The sequence below is a fragment of the Prionailurus viverrinus genome, chromosome C1 (assembly GCF_022837055.1).
Source record: "Prionailurus viverrinus isolate Anna chromosome C1, UM_Priviv_1.0, whole genome shotgun sequence".
NCBI lineage: Eukaryota > Metazoa > Chordata > Mammalia > Carnivora > Felidae > Prionailurus > Prionailurus viverrinus.
In genome coordinates this window covers 156,270,545-156,290,490 of record NC_062568.1, presented here as the reverse complement: position 1 = coordinate 156,290,490, position 19,946 = coordinate 156,270,545, and the positions used below count along the sequence as shown (strand labels likewise).

General features: G+C 36.2%; 2 protein-coding genes across 6 annotated transcripts in view; one reads left to right on the top strand and one right to left on the bottom strand.

The window, feature by feature from the left end:
• The window catches only part of LRRC40 (leucine rich repeat containing 40), a 47,157-nt gene extending 39,053 nt beyond the window's left edge, over window positions 1-8,104 (bottom strand). The window contains exon 1 of one of the 3 annotated variants that reach the window (XM_047871000.1): window positions 7,910-8,104. In XM_047871000.1, coding sequence (XP_047726956.1) covers window positions 7,910-8,060 — 151 coding nt within the window. In that variant the 5' untranslated portion in view covers window positions 8,061-8,104. The remainder of the gene's footprint in view (window positions 1-7,909) is intronic. The other 2 variants (XM_047870999.1, XM_047870998.1) reach the window with 2 other exon arrangements.
• Window positions 8,105-8,157: 53 nt separating this feature from the next.
• Window positions 8,158-19,946, top strand: part of SRSF11 (serine and arginine rich splicing factor 11) — a 44,627-nt gene continuing 32,838 nt past the window's right edge. The window contains exon 1 of one of the 3 annotated variants that reach the window (XM_047871008.1): window positions 8,158-8,299. Coding sequence is in view for 1 of the 3 variants with exons in the window: in XM_047871005.1 (XP_047726961.1) it covers window positions 8,791-8,792 (2 nt within the window). In the remaining 2 variants the exon portion in view is untranslated. Of the gene's footprint in view, window positions 8,300-8,773; window positions 8,793-19,946 lie in introns of those variants that run through there. The other 2 variants (XM_047871009.1, XM_047871005.1) reach the window with 2 other exon arrangements.

The window sequence follows — 19,946 nt, the reverse complement described above, 5'->3', positions numbered from 1 at the left end:
TCAAAATTGCAAATGTGTAATTCCATGTAAATAAAATTCTAGAAGAGACTAATCTATATTGACAAAAAGCAGATCATTGGTTGTGTAGAACTAGCAGTAGGGATTGACTGCCAGAAAAGGGGCTTAAAAGGTAATTTCTGAATATTGAAAATGTTCTACATTTTGATTGTGGTAGTGATTACACAAATGTGTGTGTGTGTGTATGTCAAAACCTACTGAATGATACACTTAAAATGGATGCATATAGGGCACCTGGGTGGCTCAGTCAGTTGGGCATCTGACTTTGGCTCAGGTCATGATCTTGCAGTTCGTGGGTTCGAACCCCGTATCAGGCTCTGTGCTAACACCTCAGAGCCTGGAGCCTGCTTCAGATTCTGTGTCTCCCTCTCTCTCTCTCTCTCTCTCTCTCTCTCTCTCTGCCCCTCCCCCACTTATGCTCTGTCTCTCTCTTTCAAAAATAAATAAACATTAAAAAAATTAATTAAAAAATGATGTATACATTGTTTGTAAATTATACTCCAATAAGGTTAATGCAAAATAAAAATACAGATGATGTAATATATCAAGATAATCTTATTAACATACACACATTTATTCATTTATGTATATATGTATCAACAAGTGAATGAAAAAACAAATTGAGGTATATACATGTATAAATACACATACATATATACACACTGGTATACTACACACACATACACACACACACACGTATATATTTCTCTCAAGATAATAATTGCCTTGAAGAGCACTACCCAATACAACTTTTTCAATGATGAAAATTTCCTATATGCTGCACTATATGATAGCCACTGGCTGCATACAGTTATTGAACGTTTATTAAAATGTGGCTAAAGTGACTGTAGAACATGATTTTTAATTTTCTTTAATTTTGGTTAATTAAAATTTAAATAGCCATAGGTGACTAAGGCTTCAACACTAGACAGAATGGCCCTTAACAAAGACTGAGAAAAGATTTCTTTACATGTTTTTTTGGCATATTACTCTTTCTTCCACTTACAATAGTTAATTATAGAAATGGGGAGGGGCGCCTGGGTAGCTCAGTCGGTTGAGCGTCCGACTTCAGCTCAGGTCATGATCTCACAGCTTGTGAGTTCGAGCCCCGTGTCAGGCTCTGTGATGACAGCTCGGAGCCTGGAGCCTGCTTCAGATTCTGTGCCTCCCTCTCTCTCTGCCCCAACCCACTTGCATTCTGTGTCTGTCTCTCTCAAAAATAAATAAACATTAAAAAAAAGAAAAGAAAAAGGGGGAATACAGATGGGCTGATGGTAGAGAACTATATAATATGGGGAAGATACTTAGAAGTGAGTAAGGGAAGAAACAGAGAAGAAATAAAAAAAAATGATTAAAATGGTGTTTACATGGAGAGATAAAAGAATGTGCAGCCAGCAAACCATAGGAGCAACAGATCATATGAGATTTAAAGGTCTTTTTTGACCATTTTAAACAGTCTCATAGATATAAAGATTGCCCACCATATATGATGTTTCCTTAAGTAGAAAACCATAATCATTCCCATTAAGGTCTATACCTACTCTATGTAGATTCCATCTTCTAAAAGGCTATAAATATATTAAACTATGATACACAATAGGACATAATGGGTGTATCTCTGACCAAAGAGTCAGGGAACTAAGATTCGGTGCAACTAATCCAACTGATTGTCAATTAATATCTCATCTAATATCTCTGGTTACCAATTTCTTTGTTGATTAAATGAGAGGGCCCCATCATAATTTAAATGCTAGGATCCAACAACAGTAGTACAAAAAGGCTTTTTCTAGGTGCAGAATAATATTTTAATAACAGCTTATCCTACAAATGCCATTCAGTAAACTGTCTACCCCATTATGAGCATTCTTAAAAAATTATGAGAATTGAATATAAACCAGTAAGTCTAACACTATGTAAAAGATTAGGAAAAGCTCCATTGATAAACATTCCAAATTTCTCCACAGTAGTTCATTCATGACAACCACTGGGCTCATTACACTAAAGAAAGAATCCTATATCAACAATCCACAATACTATGTCACTTTCAGACTATCTTTAAAACTTAATAAGAAAAAAATACACGCATACACACACACACACCCCAGAATAAAATTATAGTTACATAGAAGGTATTAACTCAGTTGCAGCTTGAGATTGACACAAAGAGATGTATCTTTGTGCTTTAGAGCACCTGAGTCATTGTTACGTTAGAATACATGAAGAGAATGGTACTCTTGAAGTCCAGCAGGATACTATAAGAAAAAAATGAAACAATGTTTAACATATAAAAAAGAAAACATTTTTACCAATCACTTTAAGAGAAAAATATGCTTGAATTTATTACTTTCACTTGAGAGTACATTCAGTTTTATAGTGAACATAAGCCTCACTGAAACTGTAATTCCATTCTTCCCAATAATTTTTTTTCCTGTGACAATATATGACAGATGGCATTCACTTAACTCTCTTACTCAAGAAAACATTACAATGCAAGTTAATGAACATGACATTAATATAGAGATAAATTTAAGTTTGCACTCATTTATTAAGCAAATTTTGGCACTGACAATAACTTGAAATACACATCAAGAGTTTGAGACACTAAAGTTTAGAATTATTCTAACAGATCAAGAAATAGGAATGGAACTTTTAATTAATTATCTAATTCCTTGTTCCAGACTTCCCTGGATTTCAGTATGCTAAAAATTAAATGTTTACCTCAAGATTCTGCCATCATATACAGATTAAAACACTTTCCTTTTGCTTTTATTTCTAAGAAATGTTCAAGAATTAGCTTGTTTTAATGATCTACTCATCTGGAAATATAGTTTCTTTCTGGAATTATTTGTTGTTAAAATCTGATACTTTGGTTAATTCTTATTAGCTGTTTAGAATATTATAGTAAATTCCATGAAGACAACCAGTAGTCAAAATACAGAGTCAAGGTAAATAATAAAGCAGAACATGGTTAATACAGATGTAAGGGTGGTTATTTAAAACTTGGGAAGTATACGGTTTATGTTACACTTTTTAAAGTGTCATAACAAACTCTACATACTGAATAAGACAAATTCTCACTACCTCAAAATAGACGACATGACATCTGGAGGCCTAGAAGCCCTGGACCTATTTACTTAATTCCACAAATGGAAACTAACCAAACTGCTCTTTGAAAGGTAAGGCAGGATAGCCTTATACCTTTATTTCCCTTTCAAATAATATGGTTGTTGAATAAACATAATTGGTTTGTTTAATAAATTATCCACCTACCAATTTTCTTGTCAGTTCAACAATGTGGTTTCTTTAAAATTTACAGCATTCTTTTGTTCCAAACTCTGGCCCCTTTTTCTTTCATTGAGTTTTTGATGAATCACCCAAAAACATGTTCTATACTATTGTTCTACCAATGGCAGGCAACCACAAGGCAACAATCAATACCTCCTTTTCAACTCCATCTTTATTTTATCTGGTCCAATGAAAAAGCTGCAATATCTATACTAAACCAAACAATGATATATTTTTGTGTACTTGCTCAGAAAAAAGAGCAGTCATTTAAAATTTCCAGAATATTTCTAATGTTCTCTTTGAAGTTGGTTATTAACAGTTATTTTGTTCAGGCATAACTTTGTGAGTAACTTATAAAACTGACACTCATGAATGGTAATTTTAAAACTACCAGTAACATTCAGATGTTTAAGAATATTATTGTAGTCATAAGATGAAATATTATGGTCATTAAAAATAATCAGATTATGTAAGTAACACCAAAAAATGTACAAACAAAATTCAGAAAAGAGGACTCAGTACAATTCTTAATTTGTTAAAAATAAAAAATAAAAGGTAAATTATACATCACATTCACACAGAAAACTATAGAAAAAAAACCTTCAAAATATCAACAGTGATTAACCCTGAATGGTTATTTTCACTTTTTATGCTTTCTATAGATAGTAGTTTTTCTGTCATAGATACAATGCTTTATAAAGAAGAAAATAATAAATGGGTATTTCCATAAAAGAACTACAGCCTATAAAAAGAAAGGGTACTAAAAATCCCCAAGAATACTCAGATTTCAGTTACATACAAAAATTAATCTGTACTGGGTATCAGATAACACCCTATCAGGGAAATAAAGTGTCCCATTGTTCTTAGAGCTTCTGCTAAGAAGAATCAATTCAAGGAGGCCACCATCTAAGAGAAAGAATAAACAGACTGTTAACTGTTTGGGGTTATATACCTCAAAATTAAAGGCTAGGTTCTATTTTTCCAATGTAGAAATTATGGACATGATGGTACATTACAAATGTACCTATGCATTACTGCATAAATAAGAAGGGAGGAAAGACCTGGAATACACAAAAAATTTGTTATTTAACAAGTGAAATTTTTTTTTAATTTTTTTTTTTAATTTTTTTTTCAACGTTTATTTATTTTTGGGACAGAGAGAGACAGAGCATGAACGGGGGAGGGGCAGAGAGAGAGGGAGACACAGAATCGGAAGCAGGCTCCAGGCTCTGAGCCATCAGCCCAGAGCCCGACGCGGGGCTCGAACTCACAGACCACGAGATCGTGACCTGGCTGAAGTCGGACGCTTAACCGACTGCGCCACCCAGGCGCCCCACAAGTGAAATTTTTAATAAACAAATTTGTATAAAACATACCAAAATGCTTATGTGACTATAAATTATCTGAAGTGTCAATTTGCTTCTTCAGCACAATATCTGGAGAAAACATACATAACAGGTATATAACAAATGCAATGTAAATAAGTATTTGTCTGTAGCATTCAAACACTTTCATATGCTCATATCTGTCATATAAATATCTCATGATATCTCATACATATTGCTAACAATCTGAAAGAAGCTAAGTGTGATAATCGTTTTGAACATAATACATAATTTTAGGTAATAACATTTGGAGATAATTTAATGAGAAGAGATAATATAAATTTGGAGATAATATAAATAATGAGAAGACTTTTTAAAAAAGGAGTATGTTTTTGAAAAGTATAACAATGTGTAGGCCAGTAAAAGGGACAAGTTAGTAAAAGTTTATCAGAAAAGAGTAGTAATCATTTTTCTGCAATTACTTGGTCAACAGAAAACCAATACTTATATTGATTTTATCTACTCTTCATAAAATATTGACTTTAAAAAATCCTGACTAACAGGCCACTGGCCTTCTTCTATATATCACTTATTCATTGAATCCTGAGTTACTGAACAGAGACATGTTGCATGAAAAGACAAATAAAGGGCAACCATGCTCAACAATAAGAAAACAACCCAATTAAAAAATGAACAGGGGTGCCTGGGTGGCTCTGTCAGTTAAGGGTCCGACTCGTGGTTTCAGCTCAGGTCATGATCTCACGGCTCATGAGTTCGAGCCCTTCATCGAGCTCTGGGCCGATGGTGTGGAGACTGCTTGGGATTCTCTCTCCCTCTCTCTGCCCTCCCCCACTCACTCTGTCTCTGCCTCTCTCAAAATAAATAAACTTAAAAAAAAATGAACAAAAGATCTGAACAGGCATCTCACCAAAGAAGATATACAGACGGCAACCAAGCTTATGAAAAGATGTTGCACATCATATCTAAAACATTGAGATAGGACTACACACTCATTGGAATGGCTAAACTCCAAAAACCTGATAATACCCAAAATGGCAAGGATATGGAGCAACAAGAACTTTCATTCATTGCTGGAAGGAATGCAAAATGGTACATGCATTCTGGAAGACAGTTTGGCAATTTCCTACAAAGCTAAGCACAGTCTTCCTATGTGATCTAGAAATGGCGCTCCTAGGTTAACACCCAATTAGTTGAAAATTTAGGTCCACACAAAAACCTGAACACAAATTACAGCTTCATTCAAAACTGCCAATAACTGGAAGCAACAAAGTTGTCCTTCAAAAAGTAAATGGATAAAATGGTACATACATCTATACCATAGAATATTATTTAGAAATAAAAACAAATGAGTTATCAAGGCACAAGAAGACATGGAGGAATCTTAAAGGCAAATTGCTTAGTGAAAAAAGCCAATCTGAAAAAGCTACATATGACTTCAATTATATGACATTTTGGGAAAGGCAAAACTACAGGAACAGGAAGACTGGTGACTGCCAGGCCTCAGGGGAAGCAGATAAGGAATGAATAAGTAGAGCTTGGAGGATTTTTAGGGCAGTAAAACTGTTCATTATGATACCGTAATGGTGGATACATGACATTAGGCATTTGTCAAAGATAAATCCTTTTAAAAGGATATCTTGATGATGACACTGATTTAGAGGGTGAGATTTAAAGAAATCCAGGAAAGCACTTAGAAAGTTATTACAATGTTAATAGTAATAACAGTAATAATCATTTTTACTGTGTACTTTTTAGTACCAGATACTTTGTGTGTATTATCTCATTTAAACCTTAGTAGGTCCTATTATCACAAACACATTATAAATGAGAAAATAAGGCACAGTAAGATCAAGCATCTCAAAGTTACATGAGCAAAGATATGGAGATAAAGAGCATGGCCCCATAAGGGACTTTACATAGTTCAGAATTACAGTGGTTTGGGTGGCAAAGATTGAATGGCAAGAGAAGTTGAAGGCTACAGTTAAACACCTTCTACATTATGGTAACAAGGATTTCTTTTTGATAATAAACTACAAATACCATGTGCTTCTCCCATTTATATTTTTCTCCCCTATGAAATACTATACATCCACTTATTCAACATAATTTATGGAGTACCTAATATGTGCCAGTAATTTTGTTAGGTTCTGTTTATACAATGATAACCTAAACGGCCCTGATCATGTCATTCATGGAGTTCAGAGCCAAAATTCGTTTGCTCTCTTAAACTTACTAGACAAAATCATCTGGGTCCAATCAAAAAGTACATTCCAGTATACCACTTAGTATTTGCAAATATTCATTCATTTACTTATTCCTTCCACAAATATTTATTTAATAAGAATCTATCACGTACCAAGTACTATTTTGGGTTGTTAGTAATAACAACAACGAATAAAACAAAGCTCCCTGACTTCTTGAAAATAACATTCTATTGAGAAGGCAGGGAAGACTATAAACAAATACATAATAAATTCTGATAATGACAAATGTTATTAAAAAATCGAACAAGAAAACAGTGTTAGCAATGGTGTTTGTAGATAGAGTAGTTAGGAAGGGCCTCTGAGAGGTGTGACCTCTGAGCAGAGTCCTACAGGAAGCAAGTAACCCCCAGTCAGGTATCAAGGAAACTGTTCCAGGCTCTGAGAAAAGCAAATGTGTATGTATATCTGTAGTTTTAAAGTATTTATGTTCCCACTGATAAAAAGCTTTTGCAGATAGAGCAGAGATTTTACGTCATATACCATTTCATTCGTTCAGCAAGTATTTGCTTTATCTGCTCTATACATGGCACAATAAAAAAGCAATCATTAGATGAAAAATGGAAGGTTTCAATCTCGGATCGCCTAAAATCTGAATAAAAGAGAAAAATACTATGGGAAGAATGCTATATTCTCTCTCCCCACTTCCCAGTCCCTCCTTTATACAACAGACAATAAAAAGAGCATTTGGCTATTATTCATGGTGTCCAAATCTGTGCTTGTTGATCTTTACTAGGTTTTTCAGGATGGTTCCAAATTCACTTTGTGTGGCATCTATCTTGATCCTCAATTTAGGAAATATGCTCACTATTCCTTGAGAGAAAGTAGGAACCGAACCGTACTGACCGAACCAGTGTAGCTGTGATGAGTGCCTGAATTAGAGCCTGGGAGTCCAAGCTAGGAGACTGTGGCAGTGGCCAAAAGCAGGCCAAGGAAAGGGTGCCAGACAGGGGCAAGTGCTTTCTAACAGCACAATCGGGTGGTACCTCTGGATCTTACCTTCACTAAGATTCCGACCCGACAGGTTTAACTGGCCGCTCTTCCTCGCTGCCTTTAAAAGCCCCTGGGGTACGGAGGCACCGCAGTCTCTCCTCTCAGCTCTGAAACCCACTCGGGGATCCCGCTCGGCCACTCCCTTCAGGCGCGACATGTTCAAACCCTCAAGTCCAGAGGCAGAGCCCCGCGCGTGACGCTTAAAGGTGGCGCCCGCGTGTCACCCCGCCCCTGTCGAGAGCGCGCGCTCCGCGCGCTGTGCTCGTGGCCTTGAGCTGGGCCTTAGCTCTCGCCGGCGCGGCCCCGATGTCGTCACCGCCAGCGCCTGGGCTGGAGGGTAGAGGAGCCCTTCCCGTTGCCGGTGCCGGCCTTGTGTGTTGGAATTACTTTGCTCAAGTAAGTGCGCTTAACGGACTGAAGAGGGACTTTGGGCTTTATTATTTGTACTGTTACTGCGACTCCAACCTACTCTTCTGGGCTCCCGCCTTGGCCAGGGTGTCGGGGAAGGATAACCTTCTCTCCTCGCCTGGCCTGAACGTGGGCCTTGACCAAAACTTGAGACCTGGGCGCGGTCTGCAGCCTCTCTGGACCCTAGCCTGGGTTTGTCGTTTGTAGTGGTGGCGCCGGACATCCGTCTGGCGTAGAAGATAAAACAGATTTCTGTTCTTCGCGCATATACCGCGATTCCTAGAATTCGTGCAGCTTGCCTGTTGTTGTATTTAGTTTATAGCCCAGCGTAGGAGGTAGCGTGAAATGGAAGGGCTGGCATCAGACAAGGAAAAAGAAAGATCAATGATAAATGTTCTCTCTACTGGACAGTTTACGGAGATAAGCGGAGGCGCAAACTTCAGTGTATTGAAAACAGCTTGGACTTTGAAGCGCAGGAGATGTGAGTTCGAATGGAGCTGCTTCTGTAGCTTACCAGCTGGGTAACTAACTGTAGGCAGTTTGACCGTTTTTAAAGTTTACTCCTTTTTCATGAATTTAGGGATAATTCCTCTCTCATTCGTTTTTTTAAATAATTAAGTGAAGATAGAACTTTAAATATTGAGGGTTCGGCGAGGAAAGGGACTCCAGGATAGAAGATAAAAATTTTATTCAATAAGTCGGTTTTCCTGGGTAGTTTTTCCCTGAAATGTACACCTGTATTGATTGAGTCAACAAATAATAAGGAAGTCATCATCTTCAGTCCTGTGCTGGGTGCTAGACTTTTCTTTTGGCTGAAGTGGTTTTGTTCTAAAAAGCATGCACGTAACCGGGAAATCTCCAAACCCTCCATCAACTCGGCTGCGAACCAGGAGAATTTTGAAAAGTGCGATGACGGCCCACTGACAAATTCTGCAGCCAGAGTCCAGGTTCTTGCTACCTGTAAAATTCGGTTTTTAACCCCCTCTCGCTCTGTATTCTTCTTAGTTCTTTGGAGTCCTTTACACTGAAAGTGAGTAACAGCTAGGTACCAGTAGTTACACTACCAACGAAGGAGAGTGGGTATTAATGCAAGGATCGTAATAAGCCTCCTCCGCAGCCCAAGTTTATCTTGACAGTAATGATGATTGTCACCTTACTAAGTGCCAGTCACAGTGCTAATAATATCTCCTTTGCTCTTATTTAGCACAATAACTATTTTTGCAGGTGAAGAAATTGAGGCTAAAAGGGATTAAGAAACTTGCTGGAGGTCACAAGTTTCTGTAAGTGGTATGGTCAAGAACGTGAACCTAGTTCTCTCTCCAAAATCTTTCTTGTTTATCATTATGACTTGCCTAGTGGCTTTTATTTCATCATTTTCAACACCTTTATCCTAGAACCATTTTAAGGGACACTTCAGTTATGTTTTAAAGGAGGCTTTTTATATTAGAGAAAACACTTTTTCTCTTTCATAGGATTTAACAGCCTTTGGAGGGTGAATTACTCAAGTATAAAAGTTTACAGTAACCACCTCTCCCTACCATAGATTCTTTTTTTCAATATTTTTTAAAAGAATGGGCAAGGGGGGCGCCTGGGTGGCGCAGTCGGTTAAGTGTCCGACTTCAGCCAGGTCACGATCTTGCGGTCTGTGGGTTTGAGCCCTGCGTCGGGCTCTGGGCTGATGGCTCAGAGCCTGGAGCCTGTTTCCGATTCTGTGTCTCCCTCTCTCTCTGCCCCTCCCCCGTTCATGCTCTGTCTCTCTCTGTCCCAAAAATAAATAAAAAAACGTTGAAAAAAAAATTTATAAAAAAAAAAAAAGAATGGGCAAGGTATAATATTTTCATTTATTGTGCTTCTATGTGAAGTTAAATACTTCATTATTGACATATAATAAACATTGCTGCACTTTGTATAAGAAGAGCGTAATTCTGCTTAATGGCAAAGTAATTCTGAAAACTCCAAGTGACCATATACTTGTGGTAAACTTCAATAGATATAAACTGACAGAGGTAAACATTTTACTAGTATGTATCTATAGTAAACTGTATATTGTACTGTGTACCAAGTGCAGATTATGTAAGTGAGGGTGAAAATTATTACCTCACAGAGAAAAGTTACATATTTTGTCTCAAATTGATAGAAACTGAAAGCTTATCAACTTCAATTGAGCTCCTTTATGAGAGAGCATAGTTTTATATACATACATATATGTATGTATGTGTTTATATTCATGGGACTTAGCAATTTATAGCAGTTGTATTACTTTTGGAAGAATGCATTACAAAGAAAAAAGCAATCCTTTTTCAACTTGAGCATTTCAGCAAAAGCATTTACTTAAAAAAAATGGATTTTTAAAATAATATGAAATGGATGTCTCCTGTACAGGGGCAGGCATCTACTGAATAATTACCATTTGAAACAGAATTTGCCAGGCTGCACTTATTATATTCATCTTAATAAGGTAATGGAAAGTTTCTCTCTTCTATTTTGTTTGCCAGATGAAAAAAAAAAAAAAAAGTGATTATCTTCTTTGCCAAATGAAAAAAGAAAGTGAAGAAACAAAAAATATATGAGCCTAAGAATTACATCAGCCAGAGATGCCTAAGTGGTTCAGTTGGTTAAGCGTCTGACTCCTGATTTCAGCTCAGGTCATGATTTCATGTTCTGTGGGATTGAGCCCAGCATGTGGCTCTGTACTGAGCATAGGGCCTCCTTAGGATTCTCTCTCCTTTTCCCCTGCCCCTCCCCTGCTTGTGTGCACATGCACAGTTGCGCTCTCTCTTCTCTCTCTCCCTCTCAAAATAAATGGATAAACTTTATTTAAAAAGTACATCCGCCAAAAATGCTGTTATGTTTCATAACAGAAAGTAAACTATTATCAAAGTAAGATAGAGTGGCATGTCTCTACCATTAAAATTTAATAAGACATTTTCAGACATATCCATATTACTCTTATGAACATTGCTACATGTTAGATTTTTTCTTTTTTTTACCTGTATCTATGTCTCTATACCTATTATCTCTATTATCTATCTATCTATATCTATCTATCATCTATTATCTACATACATAGGTATGTATGTATGTATGTATCCATCTATCTATCTAATCTATCAAACTAGAGATAAAGAGAAAGCTGAAAACTAATGCAGGCAAGGTTTCTATGTTTAAATCTTGAAGAAAATTCCTTTTTCTTCGCAAAATCTGTCTTTGCTTTTAAGGCCTTCAACCAACTGGATGAAGCCCATACACATTGCAGAAGGTAAAGTGCTTCACTCAAAAATCTACTGATTTGAATGTTAATTACAACTTAAAAAAATATTTTTACAGCAACATCTAGAGTATTATTTTATCAAACAACTGAGCACTATAGCCAAGCCAAGTTGACCCATAAATTAACCATTATAGGAGACACTGAATTTTTAATCAGGAGAGAGACAAGGTAAGTTTTTTCTTCCAGAAGTTAACTTTGGGGATGAACCCAGGGAAGAAAGAGCATGTATGAAGACGGGAGGTATCTCCCTAGGAAGATGATGCATGAATACAGATGAGAGATGACACTGGATTGTTCCTGTTTTGATCAAGAGGACTATCTAGGAGTTTGAAGGATGTAAAGGAGGCAAGATTAACAAGAGTGGGTGAGGATTACATATTTGATGTAGAAGGTAACAAAAGGAAGGCATCAAGAATAACCACTATCCTTCCATAGTTAATTTGATTTTAAAATGGAAGCCTTTCTATCTTTCTTTTTTTTCTTTACATTTTTTTTTGAATATATGAAATTTATTATCAAATTGGTTTCCATACAATGCCCAGTGCTCATCCCAAAAGGTGCCCTCCTCAATACCCATCACCCACCCTCCCCTCCCTCCCACCCCCCATCAGCCCTCAGTTTGTTCTCAGTTTTTAAGAGTCTCTTATGCTTTGGCTCTCTCCCACTCTAACCTGTTTTTTTTTTCTTTTCCTTCCCCTCCCCCATGGGTTCCTGTTAAGTTTCTCAGGATCCACCTAAGAGTGAACACATATGGTATCTGTCTTTCTCTGTATGGCTCATTTCACTTAGCATCACACTCTCCAGTTCCATCCACGTTGCTACAAAGGGCCATATTTAATTCTTTCTCATTGCCACGTAGTACTCCATTGTGTATATAAACCACAATTTCTTTATCCATTCATCAGTTGATGGACATTTAGGCTCTTTCCATAATTTGGCTATTGTTGAGAGTGCTGCTATAAACATTGGGGTACAAGTGCCCCTATGCATCAGTACTCCTGTATCCCTTGGGTAAATTCCTAGCAGTGCTACTGCTGGGTCATAGGGTAGGTCTATTTTTAATTTTTTGAGGAACCTCCACACTGTTTTCCAGAGTGGCTGCACCAGTTTGCATTCCCACCAACAGTGCAAGAGGGTTCCTGTTTGTCCACATCCTCCAGCATCTATAGTCTCCTGATTTGTTCATTTTGGCCACTCTGACTTGTTAGATTTTTTTCAAAACTGAAAGGTACAGTAGGTAAGATGGATTTACTGAGGCAAAAGAGAAACAGTAGTAAAGGAAAATGGCATTAATTTCTGCAAAATTTTTAAGCACATTTGTTTAAAAAATATTACCAACTAAGAGCAAAGTGAATTTGCTTTTCAGACATTTCTAGGAAGGGTGTGGGTGTGTGTGTGTGTGTGTGTGTGTGTGTGTGTGTGTGTGTGTGTGTAAATTAAGAGATTTAGATGTAGCCTACTTTGAATTAGTATTGTTTATCTTTCAGAATATTGCCTAATCAGTGAGAACTGCTATCTTATTGTAAAGTTATTGAGAGAGCATTTCGCTTTTTAACACTGTTGTTATTGATTGGAATTGTTGAACCTAACATATATTGCTTATTAAATGTTTTCTTAAGTTGAATTTTTTACATTTTAATATACTTACTACTCAAATTTTTTCTATGTTTGTCCCTTCCTCTGTCAGTAAGTTATTTTATTTTATGTTTTTAAAGTCTTTATTTATTTATTTTGAGAAAGAGAGAGAGAGAGAGGCAGAGAGGGGGGAGAGAGAGAATCCCAAGCAGGCTCCACACTGTAAGCACTGAGCCCAATGTGGGGCTCAATCTCACTAGCCATGAGATCTTGACCTGAGCCCAAATCAAGAGTCAGACACTTAACCTACTGAGCAACCCAGGTGCCCCGTCAGTTATTTTAAATGATCAAAATTGAGAGCAAATTATATAGGACAGGGGCTCTCCATGTTTTAAATATTCAACTTTTCAGATGTTTGTTACCCACATCTTTCAGTTTTCTTTAAAAATTTCATTTTGCAGTTTCACGTTTGTTTTCCATTTATGCCTATAACTACCAACTTTTAAACATTCTATACTATTTCATTGAAGACAGTACATATTTTGCATTTTTATTCATAGTTTTAAATCTGGATTTGAATTGTATTTTGTTGTAATAACAACAAAATTTTTGGTAATTTTTTCTGATGGAGAGAGTGCATTTTATTTTAGGAAATTCATTTGTATGTTCCCTGTGCTTTTTCACTTTTGAGTCATAAAGCAGTGAGCTTGTTCTAGGTAGTTTAATATTTGATTCAAGTGTTGGGTCTTATATTTCTCTCTACTTTCAATACAAGAGAATTTTGGTCCACCAGCTTTAGGAAACTATCATTTTCATCTTTTATTTATTTTTTTTTAATTTTTTTTAACGTTTATTTATTTTTGAGACAGAGAGAGACACAGCATGAACAGGGGAGGGGCAGAGAGAGAGGGAGACACAGAATCGGAAGCAGGCTCCAGGCTCTGAGCCATCAGCCCAGAGCCCGACGCGGGGCTCGAACTCGGGGACCACGAGATCGTGACCTGAGCCTAAGTCGGACGCTCAACCGACTGAGCCACCCAGGCGCCCCTCATTTTCATCTTTTAAAAAGGCTTTTACATGCTAGTGTTTTTCCTGTGAAGAAAAGTAGAGGAACTAATTAAAAAATACATTTTTTAAAATCCTATTACTATTAGTTTTATTTTTTGGTTTATTTCCTTTCTATTGAAAAAAAGCTGAATGGGTGGTTATAAAGCAGTCTTCTTCTGTCATTAAATAAAAGGCACTATGGTATTGTTTATTGTTTTTTCTAAAATCAGCTGAGATTGTTTCCCATTATTCCCAGTGATTCCTACTCCTAACCTTTAATAGCTATTTTCTTGCTCATTTTTCCAAGATTAATGTTTCTCTGACTGAAAATATTAATTTTATAGGGTTTAGGAATTTGTCTGCTTTAAAGTAGTAAAGTAATACAGAGAGAAAATTAGGACACCAAATCCTAGAATGTGCTTTATAATATCATTCTATCTTTATATTAATACATACAAAAGCACTAGTAAATAAATCTGCTTAAACATGGTTGGTTTTTTTTCCCAATGTTTATTTTGGAAAGAGAGAGACAGAGTGTGGCAGGGGAGGGGTAGAGGGAGAGGGAGACACAGAATATGAAGCAGCCTCTAGGCTCTGAGCGGTCAGCCCAGAGCCTGACCTGGGGCTTAAACCCACGAACCATGAGATCATGACCAGAGCCGAAGTCGGACGCTTAACCAACTGAGCCACCCAGGCCCAACCCCTAAAAATTGGTTTTAGTAAAAATCCACTGTTTTAAAATTTGACTTTATATCACCCCTGCTGACAATTTTGTTCTGTTGAATTCAGCTTGCAGCTTCATTTGCTCAATACTTTAAGAAAAAAAAAAGGAGTAAAATTACATGATTATACATGGCGTATATTGTTCTATATGAACAGTTTTTATAAGGTTTTAATAAGACAAGATATATGGTCACTGTGACTTTTTTCTTAGTGTCAACTTAAGTTGATAAGAAAGAAATATAAGGATGATTTGATAGTTTGTTGATAATCACAATCAATAGATTTTTATTTAAAAATTTGATACTCAGATTTCAAGACAGAATATTTATACTCACAACTGAAATTAAGATAAACACTAGTTTAACTTTAAGAACCTTTAAGACTGTCCACAATTTTTTCCCAATCGGTTTTTTTTCCCTATCATTTAAAATATCACAGTTACGTATACTTCAATAATTTGAAAGGTACCATCATTGGGATATTCAAATACTAGTGAACATTTAAATACCTGGTCCTGGGGTGCCTAGGTGACTCAGCCAGTTAAGCATCTGACTCTTGATTTCGGCTCAGGTCACAATCTCATGGATCACAAGATCGAGCCCTGTGTTGGGATGTGTGCTAACAGCACAGAGCCTAATTGGGTTTCTCTCTTTCCCCCTCTCTCTGTCCCTCTCCCACTTGAGCTCTTTCTCTCTCTCAAAATAAGTAAATAATTTTTTTGAAAAAATAAATACATACCTATGTACATACATACATATCTGGTCCCTACAAGGCAAATCTGTGAACCCAGCTTTGTTCTTCATCATTCTGGAGATACATGTTTTGCCCTCATTACTGAATTTACATAGTTAATACGGCTTTGATTATTTTCCATTTTAGAGAGACTGACCTTTTTTGTTTTTAATTCATTTCCAAGAAAGTTACTTTTCCACCATCTCTTCTATCCAAAATAATTATTTGATCAACATCTCTGTGTTTTTAGACCTTAATGTGAGCTAATTGCAGTTCATAGTTACAGTTTCAAGTGACTAGAATGGCATTTGGGAAAAAGCATTATGGTCTTTAGCTTATCGTTTGTCAGGAATTCAGATGGTCTCATGTACTTAGTAATATTTTCCTTTTTTTTTTTTTTCTGTGCTTTGGTCATTTGATGGTCTGTTGCTCTAACCCATGTCATAGTACTTTTAAGATTAATCAAGCATATATGCAATTGCTTATGTCTTTTAAAAATAAGAATACTAATACTCTTGCTCTAAAAATGTAGAAAAGTAATTGAAGCCTTCCTAGAAAGATTTTTCCATGAAACATTTGCATTTTACCAAAAAAGGGATGCTTTGTTTAGCCATTATCAATTATTTGTGCATGCTGTTTGTATTAGGATCAAAATGAGTATGAAAATTTGAAATCTGTTGGTGTCATTTTTCTGTTGTAGCAACCTCTGAAAGAAGAAAGGACACCTAGTAATTAGTTTTACCTGTTTACTACCAAAATATTTTCACGTTTGACAATAATGCTCTGAGGGAAGACATTGAAAAGATAAGGTGAACACAGACTTTCCTATAATGATAGATACCATTCATTGAGTGCCTATGTTCTGGACACTATGCTAGGTGATTCATATTCATATTATTTTTAATCTTAAAAACTCTGGTACTTTTGTCCTCATTTTTCACATAAGGGAATTAGGGCTCACATGGCTAATTATAGGCAGCCCCTATTATAAAGGTTGAGAACATGCACAGAGGAGTGGAATGGGGGACTTGGACTTTTTAACATTTAAATAGTTTTAGTATTTAACATTTGGCATTTATTACTTTATAATTTTTAAATAGGCCAAAAACAAAACCTATGTTAAAATGTGAAGTCTTGGGGCAGCTGGGTGGCTCAGTAGGTTTAGCATCTGACTTTGGCTCAGGTCATGATCTCACAGTTCATGGGTTGAAGCCCCGCATCGGGCTCTGTGCTGACAGTGTGGAGTCTGCTTGGGATTCTCTCTCCCTCCCTGTCTCTTGCCCCTCCCCCATCAGTGCTCTTTCTCTGTCTCAAAAACAAACAAACAAACTTAAAGTGAGATCTTAAGAAACTCTTCTATATATATTAGCTTTTCTGATTAATATCTTTCATGTGAATGATGTCTAAGGCACAGTACTAGCCTAAACTATAGTGATAGTGTAAATAAAATGGAACCCAGTTGAGGTAACTATTCATTTTTGAAAATGGAAGATTTTTAATTTGTAGAGTAAGGATAATAATAGAAGTTAATATTTTCTTTTCTAAGCATTTGTATTAGTATTTTCATCCTCATAACAACCCACTCTTATCCTTATTTTTCAGATGAGGAATGTGAAGCATAAAGTAGTGAGCCAAAGGTCACAATTCCCTTCATTGGTGGTAGAGCCCCTTTAGTTTAACTCTAGGTCTGCATTCATAATCACCTTAAGTGTTGCCAGGATTAAAAGGCGTTATAAAAGCATTCCAATGTAGGTCCTCTTTTTACTGAGTTGAACACACTTTCTTTTTTCCCAGTTTTATCAGACCTTAGAAATAATTTTCCTTCATAAACAGAAAGTGTTATACCATAGGAAAAAAATAAGTGCTCAAATGGTGCAGATGCCTAATTCCTTTTTTAAGGATAACTTTAATATTAAAATGCTTGAAACTGCTTACTTAGAATAAAGATACGTGTAACTCTACTGAATTTTTTTAACGATTGTGAAGCAGCCCCTCAAATGGCCTTTTCTCAGTTGAAACTCCAAAAGAACCTTTCATAACATAGAGGATAGTATTGAGTTGTATCCGGAGCTTCTCCATCCAAGTATTTATGTTGACCCTCTTCAATCCAAAAAGCCAAACAAATCTGTAGAAGTAAGTCGTGATTTTCCAAGTAATACATATGCATTATGGCTGTGAATACTGTGCATATGTATATATAGGCAACAGCATTTTAATGCTCCAACTTCTACTTTTTTTCCTCTATGTTAATATTCAAGGTATTAATAGACCCTGTGCTGTCCAATTGAAAAACATAGATATTCCTGCTACTGGTAGACAGTACAAATTAATACAAAACTAGTATTTGGAAATAAATTTAAGTAGACTTTTTTTGTGTCCTAGTATGTGTGTCCATTCATCCATCTATCTGTTGGTCGCATAATGCTAACTATCCTTTAGCTTCTCCTCTTCATTTAGATGGAGAAGAAGAAAGGGGAGCGTGAGATTTACAATTTTGATATTAAAATAGATATTAATATTTATAGAATTATCTAATTTATAGAATTAGAAATATAATTCTCTAATTGTAAATTAGAAATTCAAATTAAGGGGCATCTGGCTGGCTCAGTTGGTGGAGTGTGCAGCTCTTGGTCTCAGGGTTGTGAGTTTGAGCCCCACGTTGGGTGTAGATTTTATTTTTTAAAAAACCTTAAAAACCCTTTTTTCAATGAAATTCAAATTAAGATAGATCTGCAGATAAGTTTTTTTAAAGCTGAGGATCTGTAAGCAGCAGTTTATTTCCTATTTTTTCTTACTACTTTCTATAGCCATAGAGAAAAAAATGTATAGCCAAATACTTGGAAAGTTTATCTCAACCAGATTTCCTTGTAAATCTAACAAGTACATTCCTGTCTGCATTCAGCAAGCCTTTGCTGAGTGGATTATGTGAGTGAGGCATTTGTGAAGTTTCTAGCACATAAATGATACTTCCTAAATTTTGTCAAATACTGACTTTGTGGGGCGCCTGGGTGGTGCAGTCATTAAGCGTCAGACTTCAGCCAGGTCACGATCTCGCGGTCCGTGAGTTCGAGCCCTGCGTCAGGCTCTGGGCTGATGGCTCAGAGCCTGGAGCCTGTTTCCGATTCTGTGTCTCCCTCTCTCTCTGCCCCTCCCCCGTTCATGCTCTGTCTCTCTCTGTCCCAAAGATAAATAAACGTTGAAAAAAAAAATTAAAAAAAAAAAAACACTACTTAAGATCTTTCTTTACCAGTATCTAAAAAAAAAAAAAAAAAAAAAAAAATACTGACTTTGTTCTAGTGTATTGTTGGGCATCAGGAAACACAAAGACAAATACATTGTCTTCCCTGTCCTCAAAAAGTGTTATTTGCTAGAGAGAAATTGCTGCTTAACAACTAATTTGATTAAAACTCTGTTGCTTTTGCAGATTCGCAAAATTGTGTCAATTTGGAGGCCTTTTCTATTAGTGTGCACAAGCGTATCTTAACAATAACAGGTGACTTGCTTGACTTATCCAACTGGGAACATGGTATCCAGTGGGTAGAGTGATAATACATACCTGTGCCTATTCTATCTTTTAATTGAAGAAATTCCAGCTGAAATTATGAGATTTGTTTTTTGCATTGGAAATATCTTTATAAGTATTCTTTTCCTAGTCTTATTCAGATATAATTAGCACACAGCACTGTATAAGTTTAAGGTGTACAGCATAATGATTTGATCTAAATGTATTGTGAATTATCACAATAAGTTTTGCTAATACCCATCATCTCATATAGATAATAGAAAGGAAAAAATGTATTTTTTTAAATAGTCATTTTGTTTTTCATCTCTAGTGCTTATTTATCTTATAACTGGAAATTTGTACCTGTTGACCACTTTCTTCCAATTCCCCCTACCCTCACCCCTACATCTAGTAACCACAGATCTGATCTCTTTTTCTATGAGTTTGGGCAGTAGAGGGGAGAGGTTAGATTTCACATATAAGTGAGATTGTACCATATTTGTCTTTGTCTGACTTATTTCAGGGACCATAATGCCCTAAAGTCCCACCCATGTTGTCAGAAATGAACGGATTTCCTTGTTTTTTATGGCTGAATGATAATACAATTGTGTATATATATACACATACATATACATACCACAACTTCTTTATTCATTCGTCAGTGGACACTTCGGTTTTTTCTATGTCTTGGATATTACAAATAATGCTGCAGTGAACATGGGGTTTATATATCTCTTCAACATAGTGTTCTTGTTTCCTTCAGATACAGTCTCAGAAGTGAGATT